Raw genomic sequence first — 23603 nt, forward strand, 5'->3', positions numbered from 1 at the left:
AAAAAAAAAAAAAAAAAAGGACAAGCAGTGTAACAGTACCATCACAGTGGGTGGGAGTCTTTAGATACAAACATCCAACCTTCAGCTCATTCATACAAGTGTGTGCCTACTGTTATGTCCCAAGCATGGTCCCTACTTGCAGAAATCAGATTTAAGACAGGGCCCAGGGACTTCCCTGGTGGTCCAGTGGCTAAGACTCCACGCTTCGAATGCAGGGGGCCTCGGTTTGAACCCTGGTCAGGGAACTAGATGCCACATGCTGCAACTAAGGGTTCGCATGCCACAACTAAAAAGATCCCGCGTGCCGCAACTAAGACCCGGCACAGCCAAATACATAAATATTTTAAAAAGACAGGGCCCAACTAAGACAGGAATTAGTTCAATGCAGCCAGAACAAAGGGGTGCTATAAATTAACGTGCCTAAGTTTTATTGGGACTCCCAACAGTGGGACCTGATCAAGGATTAATATAGTCTTGTTTCTACTAATAAGCAACCTCTAATTAGTCTTCAGAGTGAAGCAGTTTGTAAACAGTGTGAAGTTGTTACAACAGTTGTGAAACAGAGTCTGGTGAGAGGTAAGACCAGTTAAGAGCCCAGAGGTAGAGGGCCTATGTAAGGGATGCAGAATAGGAACTAGGTCCAAGGGCCTGGTGACAGTTTACCTGGGAAGGCCAGTTAAATTCAGGCAGTTTTGTGGGGCAGGGAAGAGTTCATTTCTAGACACTGAAAAGTTTGAAATAACCAAAGGCAAGTGCCAAGCATGCTTCAAACACAGAAGTCTGAAGTTTTATTGAGGACAAGTTTATAAACATATCAGAATGTACCTGAATAAAAAAGGACAAGTAGCCCCTGGATTTAAGAGGTTATTGGTGATCCAACAAAATACTTCATTCAGGTTAGAGGGATTAAAAGGAGAACTTGAATCACCATAGACTATCACAAACTTGGTGACGGAAAGCAGTCACATGGAATTAAAGTGCACAGGAAAGGTAACAGGCATTTTAAAGTGGCAAAGAATTTAAATATTCTTTTGTAAGCTGAAAAGAAATAAGACTCAAGAATTGTAATTTACTGTTAGAGAGATAAAAAACCAAAAAAAGGTAAGAGGAGCTAAGTTCAGTTCACCCCTTTTTATCTGGTAAGAAGCAAAAGAATTTCCTAGAGGGCTGGGTTTTGACTATTTCAGCTAGATACTCTTAGGACCACACAAGTTTTTAAATGCAACATCTGTCCTGGATAACTATAATCTTCTTTTATTCTGCCAATGTGTAGATCAATGTGAAGATTCACGTGTCCTCCAGAAGCTCATGGGTTCTTACCAGATTTTCTTTACCCTCTTTGCGGTGTTGGCACCAACAGCTTTCCTCTTTCTAGGTAAGAAGTCCTTATATTCAGCACCGTGGCCTTTTGACTTGGAAACTGCCTTCATTTTATTTCACAAACTAAATGAGGATGAAAATTAGCTGTTTATCACATCTAATTTGGGACATGCAATTGAAACTGATTTAGCCTCCCTAACCCTAGTCACTAGTGGACCAAAGATCCCACCCAACTTACTAGGAAGCAATGAACTGCATGTGGCCAACAAATACCACACAGAAGTGGAAACTACTGCTAAACCTTAGATTATAGCTAGTTTTGCTCAAACACATAGCTAGAGATGATTCAAGCAACACAACACGTACTATCATCTACATGTGCATTTCCCATCTCTCAACCAGAAGTTGGAATACCTCTAAGACTCATTGAATAAAAATTTCCTGTAAGTATAATTATTTAATTTGAAGCCTTTTTTTTTATAGCAATACTTGCCCCCTTAAGGCCTTCCTCCAGTGAAAACAATTCTCTTTGGTGACATCTCCCTTACTCTTTTTCCAGCATACAATGCCTTCCTAAACAAGATACAGACAGTTCCAGTTGTTTATGTACCAACTCTAGGTGCACCACAACCAGGTAAAGAATCACCATCTTTATCACTGAAAAGCTCAGGTATCATCCTCATTCACTTTTATTCACCCTTCATCTATCTCCCTTCCTCCTTTACTTCTAGGTTCTTACACATCCACACGTTCTCCCCCTCCCTTCATGAGTCCACAACCCCCACCAGCGCAGCGTCGGCTACAACATTGGCTTTGGAGTACAAGGCACTAACCTCTGCTTGGACAAGTCCCCTTAACTGCAGGGGGCTGGAAATTTCTAGCCCTAGACCAGGAGCCTAGCAGCAACCTCTGCACTCATAAGCCTCCAAACAAGCCTTCTGAGAACTGTAAATAAAGGATCCTAAGCTGTTTTGTGTTAAAGTGGTGTGCTGGATCGCGTTTTAAAGATCAACTGTCAGTTCTTAATTCTAAGAAAACATAAAAGTGAAAGCAAGTACCCCATTTATGTACCATTCCAGTTTTTAACCAAGCTCTGCAGATTTATTCAATAAGCCTACGGATAGGAATGTCCCAAATGGACTTTTTAAGTATTTGCCACTTACTTGCCCCAAGTGACTCTACAGTCCACTCTTCTGATTGCCCCTGAATACGTGAGGTAGGAACTTCCTAGCAGTAAAACAAGACAATAAACAGGACGTATCCAAAATGTGTTTATTCGGATGGTTTCCCATTCATCCTGATTCCAGGGGCTTTTAGTGCTGCTTCCGTCTGAAAGAGCACCCTGCAAGAATAAGTTCCGAAGGTTAACTGACAGCAGCCTACTTACCCTGTCCCACCCCTACAAAACAAAATGATGCCTGATACCCACAGGAAACCTACATCTGTAGTTTTCTCAACTCTTTTAGCTCCTACCTACTCACTTAAAGACAACATCAGCTTCAGTTCATATGAAGCCCCTTTTATCACCCATCCACCCCAGCCTTAGACAGAAGCACTGAGATTAGTGCTTTCTAATTATGCTTTTGGAGAAAGAGAGAGAGAAAAAAAAGACTATCAAACCCAACCCTCTTTGCAAGACAGCCTGATAATTTACATTATACATGACCTCTCTCAAGATTCAAACCCCAAAATCACAACATTAATTAAACCATTTACCTTCTGTAAGCCTTGCTTTTCCTCCTGTAGGCTGGCAGAGGACGGTAGAGCAGCCAACACACAAAACTACTGTTTGTGCATGGCTAAAGACGGTGGTGATTTTATAGCATCCTGTGAAAAAACATCGAGTTACCCTATTTTCCCCAAACTTTTATCCATTTAAACATATGCTGTCATGTATTAACTGTAAAACAAGCATGTTATGTAAATGCTTGAAATTTACTTTCCTATTCTAAATCGATTACTTGGCTCTAGGTATACATTAAAACCAACTTAAGAGCAACCTGGACTATCTGCCCCCACCTATGATTTTTTTGTTAATGCGTTACCACCATCATCCAAAAAAACTATCCGAGAGTTAAAATATAGACAATCCTCTATTTGGTGAGGGGAGCGGCTCAGTAACTGGTCAACGTATCCACCCCCTTGTCTCCAGGTACAAGTATATAAATGACCACAGCAGAAACCCAACGTAACATTCCAGTGTTTCTCAACACAAAGAAATGTTAGGGTCTGCACATAAAGTTTTGAAGGGAGATCACTATGGATCACTGTTCCTGAAATGCAAAATTTTACCCATCTCAAACATTCAAATTTTAAGAAATCAGAACCGTTTCAAGGATACCTTTTTCCTTGGGGTCCAGTGCTTTCCCCACTACTGCAAGTTATCTCCTCACCTGGGCATTTCACATCCATGAAATAGGAATTGGGGCTCTGCACCAGGCGCTTCTTCTTGTGTTTCCTCTTCTCCTCTTCTGGAGAGGGATGAAGGAGATCCTTTGCGAGCTAAGAGAGGCAGAAATGCAGAGATTTAGAAACCATCGGCGAACACGGGATGATCGAAAACAGCCCCCACTGCCACACACCGGGGAGAGCTCGCCCCTCGCCGCCCCTGCTGTCTGCGCAGCTGGGCCGCCATCTTATCGCCTTTCCGCTCCTGTCTATGCAAAAGGCCCCATGGGCCTCTGCAAAGTGCGGAGAGCAAGTGAGAGCCCTCTGCGATCCGAAGTCAGCGTGAGGGGAGCGTGCGGACAGAAGAGCGAGATCTCCACGGAAACCTGCACCAAGGAACTCACAGGCATGTTCTCATGAGGAGGTCGTCACCGTCGGAAAGGAGCGAAAGCGGAAATTCTGCTCCTTAAATCCGCCGTCCCGCAGGAAGTGACGCCTGGGCCTTCTGCCGCCATGTTGGGAAGGTCCTTCTCTCACGGTGTGTGGGCGGTGGGGCGAGGAGGGGGCTGCCATTTTTGGAAGGTCTCTAAATGACAGAACATAGATGAGTCGCCATGTTGAGAGAGTGAGCATGTTTTCTTAAGGTCAGCGTTTGATCTCTATTAAGGGGTAAATGGACAATTTTTAAATTTCGCGCTGCACTTTAACAATGGGAACTGCTTAGGAAAACAGCGAGACTGAGCCATGTCTGGGACTTATTAAATTTCTTTACTATTTTTTTCAATTGGTTTAGTTTGCCCATTTTTAATTCAGAAATGTAAACATAAAAAAAGGAAGTCCTCATATTTTCCACACCTCCAGCCTATTCCTAGGGCTAACCATTGTTAAATTTTATTCTCTCCTTTCCATCTTTCCCTCTAATACTAATTACATCACTCACTTATGTAGTACTTATTTGTGCATTGTTCTGACTGCTTTTCACATGTTAATTAATCGTCACAACAATTCCATCAGGTTGATACTATTATTATCCACATTTTACAGGTGGGGAAAGTGATGTCCAGAGGCATTAAACAAATTGTCCAGAGTATGCTACTAAACCGCCTTCCAAAAAGGTTGTGCCAGTTTACATTCCCACATCCTTTCCCCCACACTTTCACCAGCACCGCCTTTCCAAGATTTCTAATCTTGGCAGCATCGACACTCTTGACAGGGAATGAGAAGAAAAAATGAAGAACAAATCATGGTCTTCTACAGTAATGATCAAAGGGTTAGAATGTCCATTTGTCATAAAGGAGGGGCGAAGATGACCCAAATGGCATCTGGGGACCTGTTTAATTCCAAAGGAATGGAATAGGGCAAGGGATGTGAGTTCTAGTCAAGACTGTACTGGTAAACGTTTAACACCTGACTATACGGAAGGGGTTAAATATGCTAATTTCAATGGCGTAAATACTCCCACCGTGGCCAATTTCATACTATCAATGTGATATCATTAAACACGGATTTGGAAAGAGATAAGCACAATCTGTTCTCATGAGCCACTAAGGATTGGTTCCAGCACACTACTGATGGGTGAGAAAAAGCTCTGAGGAAGTGACATTTAAGCTGAAATCTGAAAGACAAGGAATCAACCAAGCAGCAGTTTGGGGGAATAGAATTCTAGGCTGAGGGAAGAGCTTGTGAATATAAAACCAGAGACCGAATGAACCTGCCAAAATTGGGGGGGGGGGGAAAAAAACACCTGCAAAAATGGGGGGGGGGGGGAAGGCATTGTTGCAGAAGCTCAGAGAGCTAGGGGGAGAGTACTATGGAGATGAGGCTCCAGTGAAAGCAGGTATACAGCAGCATAAGTACAATTTAGAGAGGTGAAAAAGAATAATATATTGCTGGGTATGAAGAGTCCAGATCCAGACAAAATAAAATGAAATGAAAAAGAATTGATGGAGTTTTAATCAGAACAATCCATGAACATTGAAGAGTAATTTAAAGGGCTGGAGAGAGATGGTTTGGACAGCGAGAAATAGAGGACACTCAAGATTGGTAATACAGCTTGAAGACATAATGGCTGGTGAGATAAAGGACAAAAGGGGATTGAATAGTTGTGTTTGAGAAAGGAGGAACATTGGCACACAAGGTAACGAGGATAAGTGAAGTGACAAGAGATGTCTTCTCACAACCAGTACACTATCCTTATACAGGAACTATTCTACTGATCTGCTATTAGAAAAGCAGATATTTTGAGTAATTTTTTCCAAAGGCAAAGATAAATTTGTTTCTTTATAGCTGTGTTCTCCATATTTCAGCTTCCTGGTTGCCAAGGCTACACATTCACAGTCTGTTCAGTGGGGTGTCAGGAGTACTGTCTCAGGGCTGTGTTAAAAGATCCGGATCTCATGAAAAGAACGAGACCAGACATTTGTAGTCCCAATCTCTGTCTTCCTGAGCTGGCATGTCAGAGAATTCACACACAGGGTCCCAGAAGAAAGACTGTTCAAAATGAAGCTCCAGAATGTGTCTAGGTGAAGTCTGCGTGTGTGTGTGTGTGCGTGTGTGTGGGCGCGCGCTGGCGCGCGCCTTGGGATGTGTGTGTGTGTGTGTGTGTCTCTGTGTGTGTGTGTGCTGATTTCTATAGTGTAATTACTTTTAATTTTCACTCTGTTCCACCAGGGGGCAGACTGACTCAACGAATAGCCACCAACTCCAGGCATCCCGCTTTTTTCAAAAGGAATTGGGATTCTAAAACTAAGGGCTTGGAACACTAACACCAGAATTCTAGAACTGCCCCAGAAGGATTCTGTTTTCCCTGAGTCGCCCCTCCAAAAATCAGTCCCCAATTTTTGGCAACTCCCAGTGCTGTCCTGGCCTTTACCCTTATTCCCCCAAACTTCCCTTTCCCTTAATTCCTCTAAAATTCCTCTTCCCCTGGTCATTTTGATTAAACTTCTACTTCACATCACCCCAGCGTCTCTGGCTTCAGACTGGAAGAGTGAAGCCAAAAGAGGGGGGACGGGGGCTTCCCTGGTGGCGCAGTGGTTAAAAATCCATCTGCCAGTGAAGGGGACACGGGTTCGAACTCTGGTCCAGAAGATCCCACATGCCGCAGAGCAACTAAGCCCGTGTGCCACAACTCCTGAGCCCGCGTGCCACAACTACGGAAGCCCACGCGCCTAGAGCCTGTAACAAGAGAAGCCACCGCAATGAGAAGCCCGCGCGCTGCAACTAGAGAAAGCCCGCGCGCAGCAACAAAGACCCAACACAGCCAAAAATAAAATAAGTAAATAAATAAATAAATAATTTTTTTTTTTAAAGGGGGACGATAGTAAGCAAAAAGCTATGGGAAATGGCTAGGGAGACAGGCCAGTGTTGGAAGAGAGCAGAAGTCCAGGCTGGCCTCCTTGGCCAGCAGAAAGGGGTGGGCGGGCAGGGGGTGGGGCCCAGAGGAGTGCCGCCTCTCCTTTTTCCCGGAGCCTGGGCGGAGAGGGAGGAAAACTTCCTGGCCTGGGCTCCGGGGCCGCTCTGTTTGCCAACCCTCCAATCCCGCCTACCAGTGCACGGCGCTTCCCCACCCCTCTCCCGGCACCCCCAGTGTCCGCCATGGCCAAAGCCTACGACCACCTCTTCAAGTTGCTGCTGATCGGGGACTCAGGGGTGGGCAAGACTTGTCTGATCATTCGCTTTGCAGAGGACAACTTCAACAACACTTACATCTCCACCATCGGTGAGCCCACTGGCCATACCCTAGATCCCCGACTCCCCCATGCCCTCATCCTCAGGCTCTTGGATTACTTGTGGCCCACTTTTAAGTCCCCTTAGAGTCAGGCTTCTGAACTCCAGTCCCTGAACCCCGTCTCAGACCCATCGCCCTTATATGTCTCCGGATAGTACCCAAACCTCTAACCTCTCTGAGACCTCCAGGTTACTCCTCAGTTGTGTCAGCCCCTTATTTTCTTGGTACCACCTGTTTCCCTTGTCTCCCCAAAACCACATGAACCCTTCTTTATTTCCCTCTCAGCTCCTCTTCCCCCACCCCCATCCACCTAGAACTCTTGATCCACTCTCCACATTTCCTGTATCCCCTCTCCCTGAACATCTGTCTCCCAATTCTGCCAGCCTCTTTCTGTCCCACTGAGTTTGCATACTCTCCCATTGCATTCCCACCTTACCATCTACTTTGCAGTCTCCCTGCCCCTCAACTTAATAGGGGTTGGGGAAGATGGAACAGAGTGGCTGGGTATGCTGGAGAGTGGCCCAAGGACTGTGATCAGGAATATGCAGTCAGCCTGGTGAGGAAGCCAGAGTGAGGGGACTTTTGGGGTCTCTGAGTCAGCCTGGTGACTCAGCCTCCTCAGGCTTGGGGGAGGTGCACAAGTTTCCACTAAGAACGTTGTCTCCCCTCCTCCCCTCTCATCATTCTTTTTTTTTTTTAATTTATTTATTTTCGGCTGTGTTGGGTCTTTGTTGCTGCGCACGGCCTTTCTCTAGTTGCGGCGAGCAGGGCTACTCTTCCTTGAGGTGCGCAGGCTTCTCACTGCGGTGGCTTCTCCTGTTGCAGAGCATGGGCTCTAGGTGCGCGGACTTCAGTAGTTGTGGCACTCGGGCTCAGTAGTTGTGGCACGCGGGCTCTAGAGCGCAGGCTCAGTAGTTGCGGTGCATGGGCTTTGTTGCTCTGCGGCATGTGGGATCTTCCCGGGCCAGGGCTCAAACCCATGTCCCCTGCATTGGCAGGTGGATTCTTAATCACTGTGCCACCAGGGAAGCCCCCCCTCATCATTCTTAATCTCCTCTGGCCTGGGAAATAAGACAAGGAGAGTATCAAGACATTCTGGTTAGAAAGAGGAGAGAAAAATGCTCCTCTCTCCTAATTCAGTCTTGGGGGAATCTTGTTTAGCCTCAAATTTTCTTGTTTCCAAGCCTGGCCTACTAGTTAATTCACATAGACTGTCATCAGTTACCTTTTTCCTTGCTCTTTACCCTGTAGGGCCAGGAGGGTAGGTGGGAGAACTGGGAGTAGAGGGTTCTAAGAAAACAGAAAGAAAAAGGAATCTGAAAGTAATATTTTGGGGGAGACAGATTGAATTGAGAGAGTTGTCAGCTGGCATGGCTAAGCGGACCCAATATAAGTGCCTTAGAGGCCTTAAGCCTCCTTGCAGAATTTTCATCACCTTCTCCCCTACAAAGCCTGTAAAATCTAAGTAAAAACAATATGCTTGCTATACAAATACAGCTTTGAGAAAATCCCCCTAGTTTTACACTTCCTTCAAGATTGCTTCCCAAGTGCCTGCCCTGTAGAATTTCTGGCACTGCCACTGCTCCATTCCTGTCCCTCTCACCACACACTTTTACATGCATGTACATGCATGTCTCAAATTCAGTGTACACTCTCCACCTCTAGGAATTGATTTCAAGATCCGCACTGTGGATATAGAGGGGAAAAAGATCAAACTGCAAGTCTGGTGAGTGAATCCCTCAGGACTCCTAAGCCAGACTTCCTCATTTACCTCCTATAGGTGTTTCTCTTCTTTTTAGCTTCACTTCTCTCCCTTTCCCAATGCTCCTTCCAGTACCTTTTCTAATCCATTTCTGTCACCTCATTCAGATGTCCTTTCATCTCTCTTCCTGCTTACTCAACTATTTTCAGCTTTTTTGTAATTCTCTTGCCTCTCCTGGACCTGGAGCATCCTCTGAACTTGGCAACTGTCTAGCTAGATCAATTGTCTGTTGAACTATAATGTGGAAACAGGCTCTAAACGGTTAAATAGCAAATAGCAGAATTAAGACTTGACTCTCAGTCTAGTGGAGAGGCCATAAGGCCAAGTGTAGAGGTTTGACCTGACTGCCCTGAGGAAGCTGGAGACCCTAAGGGTGTCAAGTGGTAAAAGGCTTGATGGAGGCATTCTGATTCAACAGATAAGAGGAGAATGTGGTTCAATCCTGGTTCTGGTACAGAATGACCTTCATCAGTTATTTGGCCTCTCTAAATCTGTTTCCTCATTTGTAAAATAGAGACAATAAAACATGTCTCACAAGGATAGAGTTAAGATTACATACAATGACACGAATAAAATGATATATACACAGTGCTTGGCACAGAGTAAACAATGAATAAAACAGAAAGACCTGTTTCTTAGGCCTTTACCATCACTCGGTATCAGCTCAACTGTCTTTTATCCCTTTCTTCCTTTACTGTTTCCTAATTCTGTTCCTTTCAGTTGCAAAAGCTAAATTCTTAGGGGGTGGGGGTAGGAGTCTCTCTTTGGAGACCTCTTCCCTGTATCCCACCCCATGAAATATTCCACCTCTTCAGGGACACAGCTGGCCAAGAGCGATTCAAGACGATAACTACTGCCTATTACCGTGGAGCCATGGTATGAAGTGTGGTTCTGGACAAGGGATGAGGCATGAGGCACTAGAATGTATGAATATAGAGGGACAGGAGTTGGGGCAGAGAAAAATGGGGAGGGGCACAGTATGGGTTGCAGAAGGCCCCATGTGGCCTAGTGATTAGACTTGTGGATAGAATTTGCAGGGTCACTTAGAGGGCAGTGGGAAGCCTAAACAGGGGAATATGGTACAAGGCTCCATTGTGAACTCTGCCATTCCCCAGGGCATTATCCTAGTATATGACATCACAGATGAGAAATCCTTCGAGAATATTCAGAACTGGATGAAGAGCATCAAAGAGGTGAGGACCCTCCCAGAGAGACAGGGGAATTGGGTAGAACCTGGAGAATGAAGGAGACTGTGAAAATGAGCAGGATCCAACTTTAACTCTTACCTCTTGTCCCAGAATGCCTCGGCTGGGGTAGAGCGCCTCTTACTGGGGAACAAGTGTGATATGGAGGCCAAGAGGAAGGTCCAGAAGGAGCAGGCCGATAAGGTAAGAGCAGGCTGGGCAATGTTCTAGAACTGGGCCAGGAGGGCCAATATGAGGCCAGATTGCAGGGACTCGGCTGCTGCCCTTCATCCAACTCTCTTTTTACCGCTTCACTCCGTGCAGTTGGCTCGGGAGCATGGAATCCGATTTTTCGAGACAAGTGCTAAATCCAGCATGAATGTAGATGAGGTGAGACACACCGCATCCTTCATCCCTCAAAGAGACGAGGTATTGGAAGATAGACTTATCCTCCCCTCTAACCTGTTCTGATCAATCTCTACTTTCCCCATTAGGCTTTCAGTTCCCTGGCCCGGGACATCTTACTCAAGTCAGGAGGCCGGAGATCAGTGAGTTGGTTCTGCTGGGCTAAGTACAACTGTGCATGTGAGTGTGTGTGTGTGTGTGTGTGTGTGTGTGTGCATGTGTGCGTGTGCGTGTCGTGCACGCGCGCGTTGGGAGTAAAAACTGATGAGGAGAGCAGTGCTAAGACTGCCCTCGAGGGTGACCCCAGACCCCAGCTAGGCATTCTCACCCTGACCCCTGTACCTTTCTCCCTCTAGGGAAACAGCAACAAGCCCTCCAGCACTGACCTGAAAACTTGTGACAAGAAGAACACCAACAAGTGCTCCCTGGGCTGAGGACTCCCCTTCTGCCTATCCGCCCTAAGCCTGGAGGCTGAACCTGAGGGAGGCAGGGCTAAGGGGCCGGGCAGGGGAGAAGTAGCACGTGGGGCTTGGAGGGATAGAGATGGGTAGATGGTGGAAGAATGGGGAGAATATGGAGAAGAAAAAAAGGAAGGAGTGAGGAGGAGAGAGGAAAAGAAGGAGGTAGACTAGAGAGGGAAGGAGAGGCAAGAAGAAGGGAAAGAATTGAGAAAGTGAAAGAAGGTGAAAAGGAGGTAGGAAGAGAGGGAGGAGGAAAGGAAGGATCGATGGCCCTAAGCCTCAGACCTTCTCTGGGTTTCCAGGGCAAATATAAATGTAAATAAATAATTGATTTATTCTGTTACTGGAGCAGGCTTTAGGGTCCTATGAGAGGCTGGCTTAGCACCACCGTCTGAAGGTTTGGTCCTATCCTGTCACTCTGCATGGTCTTTCTCAGTATTAAAGGCCACCATTTGCACAAACGTCCCTGGTTTGGGTAACTTTCATCATTGTCGGAATTGCTCTCTACTCATAAACCTAATTCTTGTCTCTCTGAGGTTGTTGGTCTGCTTGAATCTGGCTGAGTTCCTGGGATGCCTAATCCTACAGCTCTCCCTTCCCCAGCTGTTTAATTGATGAGGGAAATAAGGAGCAGAGTTTCTTTGAAACTGAAGGTCTGGACATCCTCTTTCCAGCATGGGATTTAGAGGATCCTTGTGTGCAGAGTCTTGTCCAGGAGATTCTAAAAGAGCAGGACTCTTTCTTGGGCCTCCCCAGAGGAGTGACAACCCTAGCCTCAGGGAAATAGCAGAACCAGTATTTCTTATCCAGTGATTTCTGCTAGCATCTTTGATTCTGCCAGGAATCCCTTTCAGTAACTAGTAAGCATTATTATCTGCTTTTATAGGTGAGGAAAATGAGACACAGAAGAGGTTCATTTAGTCATAAATATTTATTGAGCATCTACTATGTGCCAAGCACAATGGTCAAGTTAATATAACCTCTGGGTGGTACTTACTAGAAAAGGTACTAGTAAAATTTAACAAAAACTGCCCATAACTACTGAATAACAAAGAAACAAAACTATTGGCATGCAAAAGAACCACGAAAAAGAAACTTAGACTTGGGACTTCCCTGGTGGTACAGTGGTTAAGACTCCCACTCCCATTGGGACCACTCCCAATGCAGGGGGCACAGGTTTGATCCCCGGTCAGGGAACTAATATCCTGCATGCTGCATGGTGTGGCCAAAAAAAACCCCAAAACCTTAGACTTGAGTTCCCTTAAGTATACGTAGACCCCTTTCACTCTTACAGGTTTTTTTTTTTTTTTTTGCGGTACGCGGGCCTCTCACTGTTCTGGCCTCTCCCGCTGCGGAGCACAGGCTCCGGACGCGCAGGCCCAGCAGCCATGGCTCACAGGCCCAGCCGCTCCGCGGCATGTGGGATCTTCCCGGACCGGGGCACGAACCCGCATTCCCCACATCGGCAGGCAGACTCCCAACCACTGCGCCACCAGGGAAGCCCCTACGCAGTATTTTTAAACAGCAAAGTTATCTCACAGACTTGATCTTTTATCAGGATAATGAAAATGTCAGATTTGGTTTAGACAAAGTACCATTAGAAGTTTTATTCATGGATATGATGTTCAAGGCATTTAAGAAATCCCCAAGCCTGCAGTGTGGAAGTGGATGGTACAACCCTGGAGCTATCAGCAAAGCCTTTTTGTGTGCTGCTGTTTCTGTTGGTAAAAGACAACACTCAGAAAAAAGTCTGACAGTGCCAGGAAAAGGACTCAGAAAATAATTTGAAAAATGTGGAAAATAATTTGATAAATGTATTATGTATCCAAGCTTCAATGGGGTGATGATCCTTATCTGTGGCTTATGTGTGAGCTCTGTAGTCAACTGCTCAACTAGTTTAATTTGCTCAGGAGATGAGGAAAGACTTGCATTTTGTGAATCCCAGGAAAAAGACTGACCAACATCTTTATCATACTCCAGAGCAGATATTTTAAAATCCAGTTTCAGCACGGAGACCCTATTCAGTTGCTTGGTATGGCTACTGGAAGTGAGATCTTACAAAATCTTCCAGCTTGTCATGAGGCACAGTGGGATTGGGTAAGGAGTAACAGAATACAGTATTTCAGCTAAAACTTTTATTATGGCTAAAAAATACTGGGAAAAAACCCCATATCCTACTTTCTATAACATACAACTATTGACATATACAGACAAATAATAACTTAAAGGAACAAATAGTTACAAACTTAAAGCTCAGCCCTCACCAGGTGGTGGTTGTTTTTTCAACTCCCGCCCAGTGATCTTTCCAGTCTGTTAGTTCTTGCTCTTGAGCAGCCAGATTTTAGTCTGCTGGGAAGAGAGAATTTATGGGATGTAGCACCAGATATACTGTTGATCTCCAAAAGTGCGCTAGCTCTTAGGGCTGTGGGGGGAGGGGAGTAGCTGTGATCTTTAGGCTAGAAAGACTTCCTGAGGGAGAAGAGTGTGGAGCAGAGTTAAGAAGAAAGCATGGGAAAATTTAAAAAAAAAAAAGAAGAAAGCATGGGGATAAGTACTTTTTTTTTTTTTTTTGCGGTACGTGGGCCTCTCCCTGCTGTGGCCTCTCCCGTTGCGGAGCACAGGCTCCAGACGCGCAGGCTCAGTGGCCATGGTTCATGGGCCCAGCCGCTCCGCGGCATGTGGGATCTTCCCGGACCGGGGCATGAACCCGTGTCCCCTGCATCAGCAGGCAGACTCCCAACGACTGCGCCACCAGGGAAGCCCGGGGATAAGTACTTTGATCTTAAGAAGTGGGATACAGATTATTAATAGTGCCTAGATTTATATGAAGTTTATTTTAAATACCTCCTATCTATCTACTGAGCAACTACGAAAACTAAACTCATAGTCCAGTTGTCTGAGAGGCTGCAGACATACATGTATGTAAAACTAGGAGGAAATTTCTGGCAGAATTAGGATAGTGACTAATACATTACCAGACAGTAAAGCATGAACCCAGAATGTGGGTCAAGTCGTTGCAGTTCTGGATATATGTCAAGGTTTGGCTCCATGGGGAGGGAAAAAAGGCACAAGTCTGTGGCCTGGGGATTGAAAGTCTAGGCTTAGGTCGCAGCTCTCCTACTAGCTGTGTGCCCTTGGACAAGTGACACACTCTGAGCTTATTCATAAAATAGGTATAATATCAACTCTGATTCCTCAGGATTACTGAAAAGGATCAAAATGAGTTAAACGTTGAATTCAAAAAGTACAATAGAAATGTGAGGCAATATAATTAGAAGAGAATAAAGGATTTTCATACATATTTCATTTGCATCTCGCAAAAAAAAAAGACCTAGAAAATGCACATTAGCATTTCCATTTTCCACAGAACATTGACTGCCAGATACCGTCCGAAAGTCACGTAGCTAATAAGCACCTGAACCTATGAACCTAAACTCAACGCTTCTTGGGATTTCAAATCTCACGCTCTTCTGATTGCATTAGGTAGGAGCAAGGGAGAGCTGAGAACATTTAAGGAGGTTATTCAAAGGACCGGTTCTGGGGAGTAACTTAGCAATTAACACGCGAGAAGGTGACATCTGAGTAGAGCTGAGTGGGAGCCCGGAGACAGGGGAAGGCTTCATTCACAGAGAGCCTCTGGTATTCCTGCCCCTGGAGGGAGGAGGAAGTGCAGTTTCACCTCCATCCCTGGACCGCCAACCCAGCTTCTCCCCTAGACCATCGTTCGAGGCGGGAAGGGGGCGGGGTATCGGAAAGCCTGATGCTTAATGGTGAGTCCTCGGATTTTAAAGAGGGAGGAAAGTCCTGAGAGGGCGACGTATAGTTCCTTTTCATGTCTCGCTGTTCACGTAGCCCAGAGGGGCAAAAAGGCGAAAGCCCATGGAGCATCGAGAAGGACCACAAGCCTGACAGCCACCATCTTCTCGGTTCCGGCAAAAGACTACCAGGACCATAATGCAACGGTGCGCCGAGCCAATGGGTCGCATCTCGCTGCACACATGCAGGGAGATCCAATTCCCAGGGAGCAGCGAGCGGAAGACTACGAGGCCCATCAGGCAAGCCAAGGGCCTCTTCTTCCGATGACTGGCCTAGCTCTGGAAAACCTGCCCACGCCCAGGATCCTCCGCGCGCAAGATGGCCGCGCCGGGAGCGGAAGCGGAGCGGAGGAGGTGCTAGGCTCTACGCCCCCTCGGCTTTCTGTGAGGACCATACCAGTCCGAAGAAGGAAGCTCATGGACCCGACAAATGCGTATTGCCTTTTCTCGCCGTGACCATGGGGGCGTACTGACAGAGCCTTTGATCTGATAGGCAACCCCAGCATTTCGCAGCCCTGACTTGGAACCTCCCCGAGGACTGCAGTGTAAGCGCGGTCTCTGCGTTCCGACCGAGGCAGGAGGCCAGTCAGGCAGGTCCCTCTGTCCCGACAGGTGGGACACTGAGCACTCCATGCCAGCGGGCGCGGGGAGGCGTGGCCTCCCCCAGGGCCGCCACCTCTGCTGGTTGCTCTGCGCTTTCACTTTAAGGCTCTGGTAAGGAGGGGCTGAGGGCAGGGAAAAGGAGGGGACGGGAGGATCGGATCGTCCCCGCCCCCTGTGTCCCTGGACCGTGGGGGTGGGGTGGGGGGAGGTTCCCTGTTTTCTGGCTTCTGACTTTTGCCCATTTCCCCCCCTCACCCGCTTCAGCCAAGCAGAAGCTCCCGTGCGGGAGGAGAAGCTGTCAGGTGGGTGATGGTCTGGGAACCCGACGCCCCTATAGTTGTTTTGTTTTGTTTTGACCTCCTCCCATATACCTAGAGATCAGGTGGAAAAGGGCGGCACCACGTGGAGCGAGGGCATTCAGCTGTGCTGGGAAGTTGATGGGCAGAACTTAGGGGAGAAATATTTTCTGAACGAGGTCTGGGGCTTGCATTTCTCTCCCTCTCTAGTGAGCACCTCAAATTTGCCGTGCTGGCTGGTGGAAGAGTTTGTGGTGGCGGAAGAGTGTGCTCCATGTTCTAATTTCCAGGCTGTGAGTATGTTTTCTCTCCCCTTCGTCTTACATCGAATCAGACAGGGACTGTCTGTCTAAGTATGCCTTTGCATTGTCTTTTTCGTCTTTTTTCCTTGCAGTCTCAGTGTGAGTCCAAATCTAAACTGGTCTTGCCCCTGAAAATGTGCCCTTTTCTTTCCAAGTTAATGGCAACGTCCAGCTAATAACCGTGTTCTGTTCATTTTTAATCTAGTAGGTTCTGGAACCTGCCCTTGCCTCTCATAGACTATTGACCCTGAAGTGTTCTTAGTAACACGTACTTCTCATCCTGTAACCACCACCTCATCACCCCCGTGAGAACTCTTCATTAGTTCTCTGTTGCCTACCAGCTCTGAGCCGTAGCACTTGGACACCTTGTCCATTCTGAATGGCAGCCTTCCTGTTTCTCCCACTGCCCCTTCCTAACAAGTGCTTTGGTCCTTTCCTCCTGGCAGAAAACCACCCCCGAGTGTGGTTCCACAGGGTATGTGGAGAAAATCACATGCAGCTCGACTAAGAGGAGCGAGTTCAAAAGGCAAGTGCTCTTTCTCTTCTTGAATCCTCCTAGATCACCTCCTTTGCTTCTGTGACTTTAGGTAGATAGTCCTGCCTCTTCCTCTTTGTATGGAGGTAGCATGGCATATTGGAAAGGGGAGGGGATTTGGAGGCCAATTACTTGAACCGAAGTCCCAGCTCTACTCCTCAGCACTGTATTATTGGCCATATTTTCTCATCATTAAAACTGGTTAATACCAGCTCTGCTTATCTCACCAGAAAATAAATTAAATATTTGAATGGGATTAATGTACTGTAAACCCTTTATTTTTATTTTTGGCCGCACCATGCGGCATGCTGGATCTTAGTTCCCCGACCAGGGATCGAACCTGTGCCCCCTGTAGTGGAAGCGCGGAGTCTTAACCACTGGACCATCAGGGAATTCCCTGTACTGTCAACACTTTAGAAGGCTGACGCTGGTTTCCTCTTTTCTCCTCAGATATATCTTGGTGAGGATGAAACAGGAGGGAGATTAGAGGGAGAGGCAGTCTGGTCTTCCCTGGGGATAACTGTTTTTTCTTGCCCTCAGCTGCCGCTCAGCTCTGATGGAACAACACTTATTCTGGAAATTCGAAGGGACTGTCATAGGTGTGGCCTTGGTCTTTGCTTGCCTTGTCATTGTTCGTCAGCGACAACTGGACAGAAAGGCGCTGGAAAAGGTCCGGAAGCAAATTGAGTCCATATAGCTACCTCCTCCCCTTTCATCTGGGTCTTAGAGACCCTACCTCAGACAGAAAGGGGAATGAACTGACTCGTGCCCCTGGTTCTCTGGAACCTTGTGGTGGCACCCCCTTTCTCCCATCTTCCTCATCTAAATCATTAATGAGCAGAATAAAAAGAGTAAAATCGTTTCCTTCCCTAGTGTAATTTGGTTTGGGGCAGGAAGTCATGGGGGTAGAGAGGGAAAGGGGGTGGCAACTTTAGGCCCCAGTTTACCAGGTACCTATCTTCCTATCTCTTCTACTATTACTTAAAACTGTCAGGATACAATTTTAGCAAAAAAAAAAATTTATTTCTCAGCCAAAATGTCAGTTTCCCCTCAACCCTATCCCCAAAGAAGAAATAAAATCACAGATACATGACAAAAGTATTTGAGGTGCCCCTTGACATAGGCAGACTGAGCCATGGGGTACAGACATCTAGGGCATCCTGATGTGATTCAGACCCCTGAGGCCAAACAGCCCTGAGTGGGAAACCCAGGAGGAAGCAGAACCACAGCCAGCGGAGCCCTGGATTCCTTATTGTGATTGGGAAGTGGGCCAGGAAGTGTTACAGCTCACATCTCATCTGCATGCAGCACAGTTCTGATGTGCCTGCTGGGGCCTGCCCTCCCTCCTGTCTTCTCAAGCAGTGTCCTTGTTGAGCCATTTATACCCTTGGCCCCAGGTGGCCCCTCCAATCTGGACTCCACTGCTGGATTCTCCAGATTTTCTGTCATGTCCTTGTGAGTCAGGATGTTTCTGGAAATCACTGTGGGGTGAAGGAAAAAGGGCAGTAGAATAGTGCTCCCTTAGTTGGGGATCCTAGACAGAACAGGACCTCCCTCCCACTTCTTGACTACTCTGGAAAATAGAGTCCTTTCCTGCCTTTGCCTCTCACCTCCATGAGGCTGGTAATCCTCAGGCCCAGCTTCTGGTAAGCCCTGAAAGGGGCTGAAACTGGGCAGGATGATGAGAGCCAAGGAGAAAAGAAGGATCTGGGAAGAAGCAAGAGGACATTTGGGCTGTGGGGACAATAAGGGAAGGGAGCAGAGGGCAGAGTGACTAGGGGGCGGTTGGGGTCATCAGGGATGGGAAGATAGGTCTGGCTATGGAGTGGGGGCATCAGGATGGCGGCCTGGCAGAAGACGGAGGAGGTGGCAGGGGAGATGGGAAGTAGATTAATGGTACCAGAACACAAGTGCTAGTCTGGGCAGCTTTGCTGGAGGTGTGAACAATAAGCATCTGCAGCTGGCGGAGCTGAGTCACCAGGGAGCTGGGAAACGAGGGATGAAGAGTTAGATCTCCCGGGAGCCAGGGCCCGAGAACGGTATCCCTGTGTGCTGCACCCTTACCCCAACACACGCACTATGTTTTCACTCACATGTTGTGCCTCTCCAGCTCCTGGACTTTTTTCTGTAGTTCCTGGTTCTGTGCAGAACAGGCAGCCACCCTAGGAAGGGTGGAAAGGTAGGATAAGGCTCTGTAATCATGAGTCCCTGACCTTGCCTGCCTTGGTGAGGAAGGGGGCCCAGTCGTGAATCCAGAAATGTGAGTCCAAACATACCTGCTCTCTAGTCCATCGATGTACTCTTTCTTCCGCCGCCGACTGTCCTGAGCTGACTGCTTGTTACGGATTTTCCTCCTGACCTTCTTGAGGACCCTCTCCTCTGCCTGGGGGCCCAGGGTGTGTCAGTCCTGGGCCCTTAACCTCCCCCAACTCCTCAACTCTTCCCCTGCTATCCTGGCTCCTCAGAGGCCATGGTAGAGCCGCTGGGTTACGATACCCTTTGGGGAAGCGTGTTACCTTGGTGAGGGGCAGGTGAGAGGGTAGGGACACCCCTTCCTGTCCCAGCAGACGCTTCTCCTCTTCTGTCAGGAACAAGGTTTGACAGGGCAGCTGGTGGGGGACGAGAGAAGATGAGAATGGAGAGAGGGTCATCCCATTTTCAGTACTCATGCTGTTCCCCTTGCATGCCTCCTGGAGAGAGTTTCCTATTTGCACTGAGGAATAACAAACCGTAAAATGAGATGAGGGGCAGGGACCTTCATGCAGACAGACTGTTGATTAAACCACAGGGACTTCCTGAGGCTGACAAGGGAGAAAGGTGGTTTTGTCATATTTTTGCCCACAGACTTAAGACCTTGGCAATCACAGCAAGTTAGGAAGGGCCTATTCTGGTCCACATTTGTGCAGACCTTGTGGGTATTAGAAGAGGATGTGGAGTAACTCACTAAGGTAGGGTTTGCTTGACCTTACAGCAGGCAGATGATTGTCAGCCATTAACTTCAGCTTGGCACAGTGTTACCATGACCTGCCAACCACAAGGAGATCCCTGGGGCGATGGCCCATCCTCCCCTAGGGGCTGAGCCCTACCTTTCAGACTGAAGTTCTGTCCCCTCTCAAAGAATTCCCCAAAGGCAACCAGACTGAACAACTTCTCATAACAAAGTATGTGGGGAACATAGACAGGTGTCTGGTTAATGTGAGCCCATCAACTGAGTAACTTGCTTTTCTAACTAATACTTCTTTTTGAAAGATTTATGCTTCACTTTGTGACTCAAGAGGAATTTGCTTTTGCCTGTTGATGGTCTTTGGCTTTTAGCTAAACCACTTCTAACTCTGCCTTATTCTGATGTTCCCTTCTTGCCTCTGTGACTATTTGGTGAATCGTTAGAGGGGTGTCCCTCCCAATCCACCTAATCAAAATCTCTAAAAATGAGGTCGAGGTATTTATGTATGTATGTATGTATTTTTGGCCGCGCCGTGCGACTTGCTGGATCTTCGTTCCTGACCAGGGATGGAACCCGTGCCCCCTGCAGTGGAAGCGCAGAGTCCTAACCACTGGACTGCCAGGGAATTCCCCTAGAGGGTTTTATTTTATTTTATTTTATTATTTTTTTTTTTTCGGTACATGGGCCTCTCACTGTTGTGGCCTCTCCTGTTGCAGAGCACAGGCTCCGGACGCGCAGGCTCAGCGACCACGGCTCACGGGCCCAGCTGCTCCGCGGCATGTGGGATCTTCCCGGACTGGGGCACGAACCCACGTCCCCTGCATCGGCAGGCGGACTCTTAACCACTGAGCCACCAGGGACAAAACCAAAACCAAAACCAAACCAAACCAGGACTTCCCTGGTGGTCCAGTACAAACTCCCCAGTGTTTCTGATGCACACTCAAATTTAGATGCCTCAGACTTTTTAAGATTCCTCAGCCCAAGATTCTAAGATGCTTGGCTTGGCTTCTGGTCTCAGCTTCAACCACAGATTTTCAGGGAGGCTAGAACCTATTCCCTGCTTTTTGCACACAAGGAGTTCTTTTCAGGATAAAGGGAGGAACAGTGACCTAGGCAAGACCCCCTCCTCATCCCCGCTGCAGGAACCAGCCCAGCTAGCCTTGGGAAGGTATGTGATGTGTTACTCCCCTACACTGTAACCACGGGCAGTGGGTGCCTGGTGAACCATTGTTCCAGTAAAAAACGTAGTTGCAGTTGCTTCTACATTCTGTGCCCAGTAACCAGTTGGATTCCCAGGTGGCCTGTCACATTTCCACATCCTGACCCAAAGCCGAGACGATGGCCCTAGCTGAGCAGACAATGCTCATGGGCCTGGGCTTTCTCCAAACCCTATCCCTGGATTCCCTCAGCCCACCCTCTCCTTAACTGAGGCATCACCCCCTTACCCCCAAGGGATTCTGTCTCTCTTGTCTTTTCCTGCTCTTAAAGTTGCCCACATCTCCCTGGCATTCAGGCCTGATGCCACAAAAGTTAGGGCAAAGACAGTGTTCAGCATCAGTTTTCCCCTCCCTCATCCCCTTCTCCCCAGTTCTGTGTACCAGGGAGTACTGAACCCAGCTGACCCCCAGGACTCACCAGGGCTGCAGGAGGCACTGAGTTTACAGTGCCTGCTCTGGGCAGGATGTGGGCATGAGCATCGGGAGGCAGCTCACTGACCACACAGGCATCAGGCACCATAAATGGTGGGCTCCACTGATCTGAGGGAAACATAGGTGGCTGGGAGAAAGGAGATGGATGGCCGCAGGCCCTGGGTAGTGGCACAGGTTGGGGAAACTCCCTTAACCCCAGGGTTAGGGCTGGACCTGAAGGGCCTTTGTCCGCTTCCCACAAAGAACACTGACCTATTTGGATGGAGATGAGCCCTACAGCTGGCCCAGCTTCCCCCTGCATCCTCTCTAGGGTCCCTGCCTCATAGACAACCTCATAGAGGGCAGGGGAACTGGGTGGCTTGGGGGCAGGGGGACTGTCTGGATGACGAGGATCCTCAGAGATTCCACTGTCACTGCCAGGAGATGCTTCTGAGCAGTACACTTCATTGGGATCAATGAAAAGTTTCAGGAAATCTTCAGGCTCACTCTCTTGAAGACCCTACAGTAGAAGAGGGTGTATATGTGTATAAGGAAGAATTCTGGAAGTCCTATCTAACGTCAAAACTAGATCCTTCATGCTTCAGTTTCAGTCCCTTCTGTCCTTGGACATAAGTATAGTTACAGCTCATGTCTATTTTAGGGGCTCTGTCTTCAGACTTCTAAGTGGAAGCTGAAGCCTCTTGGACTTCTTACCACAGAGTTGTCTCAACCCACACCCACTCCCACTCATCACACTCACACAGCCATGGCCCCCACTGGACTCCCAGCCTTGCAGCCCCTGTTCCTGTAGCCTAGTTACTGGGACCTCTGAAGGTGGACCATGGAGTCCCAGCTCCAGGAAGGATCCTGTTGAGAAGACGTCTTCTGGAGGCTCCAGCCACATTTCCAGCAGGTCAGGGGTTCTGAAATCCATGCTTCTGCGGGGAGGCATGGCGGGGGAAGGGGGGCAGTTGCAGAAGGAGAATGATGGCTCTCCCCCTCCCCCACCCCCCACAGTTTCTGGGCTCCTCTCCCTCTTCCATTATCCCCCTTCCTCACCTGTGCAGCCCCCTCACCTGTCACCCGGAGCTCTCGCCTTCGGCCTTATCTCTCTGGTTCAGACCAACAGGCACCCCCCTGGGTATTACCTGTTCCGAAGAGCCCAGCCCTGCCAAGCCAGCCTAGCCCGTTGACGGCCCCAAACACTACACCTTTTCTTTCCTCCAGGATCTCGCATCCTGGACCTGCCTAGCCAAACCCCGCCCCAGCCTTACACTACGTAAGTGGGTTGCACCTAGCCAGGAGCCACGATACGGGCGCAGTAGCTGGAGCAGGGGGTTAAGAGGGGGAGCGTGCACAAACCGGTCTTAAAACAGCAGCCTGCCCTTTCTGCCTCAGCTTCTCCTAGCGATAGCAAATCTTCCTGAGGGTTTGCTGGCTCCTCAGGAAGGATAGAGATGGCTGTGACTGGAGCACAGGACGCTTGAGTGCCTGTCCTCTGGACGTCAGTTTTACAGGCGAGAAACCACGGCGGGGTTGAAAACAAAGGAGGGAAGAGTCCATAGGATTGCCGAAGACTGACAGAGGCATCCCTTCCCCCACCCCGTGGCGCTCTTCCCACACTTGAGTCTGATTGGACGCTAAAGACATCCAGAGCTTTTGAGGGGTAGTGCATTGAGCCAATGGGATTACCGTCTCGAGGCAGGCTCCACCGTAACTGGTCGGAACGGGCTGTCAGAGAAGGAGTGGGGCCAATGCGGCCGGAGCACTTATTTGTCTGGCGGGGGTTTGGTTCCGAGGGAGGGTAAGAGCCAGAAGACTTACTGTAGGGAAGGGGTGGGGTATGTGTGGGGGGGCGCCGGGGGAACTTCCGGAATGTGGGCGGAGGCTTGGTTTGGTTTAACTTGCCACGTGACTCCGAAGTGTTAGGGAATAAATAACCTGTTGACCCAAGTTATGTGACAGCACTTTGACTCAGCGGGCCGGAAAGTCGCGCAATCGCAGGTTGTCCAAATCCGTAATCCATGCATTATGCTACTGATAAAGAACAGCACTTATATACGCACACTCACAGGATTCTCTGTTAACTAACGGAGGGACAAGGGCCTAGAAAACTGCAAGAGGTTAAAAAATCATTCGCATTTGGTTTGGGAATGACTTATTTTTTGCGCATGATTACCAACGACAATATGCAATATGTGTCCTGCATTTGTATAGTTTACAAAATGTT

At 48.0% G+C, this 23603-nt stretch overlaps 5 protein-coding genes across 8 annotated transcripts in view; 3 read left to right on the top strand and 2 right to left on the bottom strand.

Moving 5' to 3' along the window:
• Positions 1-2425, top strand: part of NUP210L (nucleoporin 210 like) — an 81387-nt gene extending 78962 nt beyond the window's left edge. Inside the window, exons 38-40 of the mRNA XM_024748185.1 lie at positions 1274-1375; positions 1880-1954; positions 2052-2425. Coding sequence (XP_024603953.1) covers positions 1274-1375; positions 1880-1954; positions 2052-2152 — 278 coding nt within the window. The 3' untranslated portion in view covers positions 2153-2425. The remainder of the gene's footprint in view (positions 1-1273; positions 1376-1879; positions 1955-2051) is intronic.
• A 149-nt stretch (positions 2426-2574) lies between these two features.
• On the bottom strand, positions 2575-4203 carry RPS27 (ribosomal protein S27). Its single transcript, XM_024748195.1, has 4 exons — positions 4113-4203; positions 3714-3822; positions 3037-3147; positions 2575-2662 (listed from the first exon to the last, which is right to left on the bottom strand). Exons 1-4 carry the CDS (start codon positions 4116-4118, stop codon positions 2634-2636), a joined length of 255 nt encoding a protein of 84 aa, XP_024603963.1. The 5' UTR covers positions 4119-4203; the 3' UTR covers positions 2575-2633.
• Positions 4204-7171: 2968 nt separating this feature from the next.
• RAB13 (RAB13, member RAS oncogene family) lies at positions 7172-11782 on the top strand. The gene is made up of 8 exons (XM_024748216.1): positions 7172-7429; positions 9104-9164; positions 10016-10076; positions 10316-10393; positions 10499-10588; positions 10709-10774; positions 10879-10932; positions 11146-11782. The coding sequence occupies exons 1-8, from the start codon at positions 7306-7308 to the stop codon at positions 11221-11223; spliced, it is 612 nt and encodes a 203-aa protein (XP_024603984.1). The 5' UTR covers positions 7172-7305; the 3' UTR covers positions 11224-11782.
• Positions 11783-15257: 3475 nt separating this feature from the next.
• On the top strand, positions 15258-17891 carry JTB (jumping translocation breakpoint). Its single transcript, XM_024748264.1, has 5 exons — positions 15258-15779; positions 15933-15970; positions 16175-16257; positions 16713-16792; positions 17342-17891. Exons 1-5 carry the CDS (start codon positions 15697-15699, stop codon positions 17496-17498), a joined length of 441 nt encoding a protein of 146 aa, XP_024604032.1. The 5' UTR covers positions 15258-15696; the 3' UTR covers positions 17499-17891.
• CREB3L4 (cAMP responsive element binding protein 3 like 4) lies at positions 17814-22985 on the bottom strand. 4 transcript variants are annotated; one of them, XM_024748263.1, is made up of 10 exons: positions 22736-22982; positions 22134-22311; positions 21647-21893; positions 21381-21502; positions 19318-19410; positions 19078-19184; positions 18895-18963; positions 18702-18786; positions 18412-18508; positions 17814-18282 (listed from the first exon to the last, which is right to left on the bottom strand). In XM_024748263.1, the coding sequence occupies exons 2-10, from the start codon at positions 22305-22307 to the stop codon at positions 18089-18091; spliced, it is 1188 nt and encodes a 395-aa protein (XP_024604031.1). In that variant the 5' UTR covers positions 22308-22311; positions 22736-22982; the 3' UTR covers positions 17814-18088. The 4 variants fall into 4 exon arrangements, with proteins under 4 accessions (XP_024604031.1, XP_024604030.1, XP_024604028.1 ...); XM_024748262.1 differs by having other exon boundaries at positions 18034-18282; positions 21381-21893; positions 22200-22311; positions 22736-22985; XM_024748260.1 differs by having other exon boundaries at positions 18034-18282; positions 21381-21893; positions 22736-22984.
• Positions 22986-23603: the final 618 nt, after the last annotated feature.

This window comes from Neophocaena asiaeorientalis, unplaced genomic scaffold, assembly GCF_003031525.2.
Source record: "Neophocaena asiaeorientalis asiaeorientalis breed wild unplaced genomic scaffold, Neophocaena_asiaeorientalis_V1.1 scaffold76, whole genome shotgun sequence".
Lineage (NCBI taxonomy): Eukaryota > Metazoa > Chordata > Mammalia > Artiodactyla > Phocoenidae > Neophocaena > Neophocaena asiaeorientalis.

Coding starts and splice junctions, on each gene's coding strand:
- RPS27 (XM_024748195.1), bottom strand. Junction 3,148..3,713: donor CATGGATGTGAAATGCCCAG/GTGAGGAGATAA, acceptor GTTTTTTCACAG/GATGCTATAAAATCACCACC. Junction 2,663..3,036: donor AAAAGCAAGGCTTACAGAAG/GTAAATGGTTTA, acceptor TTATTCTTGCAG/GGTGCTCTTTCAGACGGAAG.
- RAB13 (XM_024748216.1), top strand. CDS start 7,306: ATGGCCAAAGCCTACGACCACCTCTTCAAGTTGCTGCTGATCGGGGAC. Junction 10,394..10,498: donor GGATGAAGAGCATCAAAGAG/GTGAGGACCCTC, acceptor CTCTTGTCCCAG/AATGCCTCGGCTGGGGTAGA. Junction 10,589..10,708: donor AGAAGGAGCAGGCCGATAAG/GTAAGAGCAGGC, acceptor CACTCCGTGCAG/TTGGCTCGGGAGCATGGAAT.
- JTB (XM_024748264.1), top strand. CDS start 15,697: ATGCCAGCGGGCGCGGGGAGGCGTGGCCTCCCCCAGGGCCGCCACCTC. Junction 15,780..15,932: donor GCTTTCACTTTAAGGCTCTG/GTAAGGAGGGGC, acceptor CACCCGCTTCAG/CCAAGCAGAAGCTCCCGTGC. Junction 15,971..16,174: donor GCGGGAGGAGAAGCTGTCAG/GTGGGTGATGGT, acceptor CTCCCTCTCTAG/TGAGCACCTCAAATTTGCCG.
- CREB3L4 (XM_024748260.1), bottom strand. CDS start 22,307: ATGGATTTCAGAACCCCTGACCTGCTGGAAATGTGGCTGGAGCCTCCA. Junction 18,787..18,894: donor GAGCTGGAGAGGCACAACAT/GTGAGTGAAAAC, acceptor CTCGTTTCCCAG/CTCCCTGGTGACTCAGCTCC. Junction 18,509..18,701: donor AGACTAGCACTTGTGTTCTG/GTACCATTAATC, acceptor GCTTCTTCCCAG/ATCCTTCTTTTCTCCTTGGC.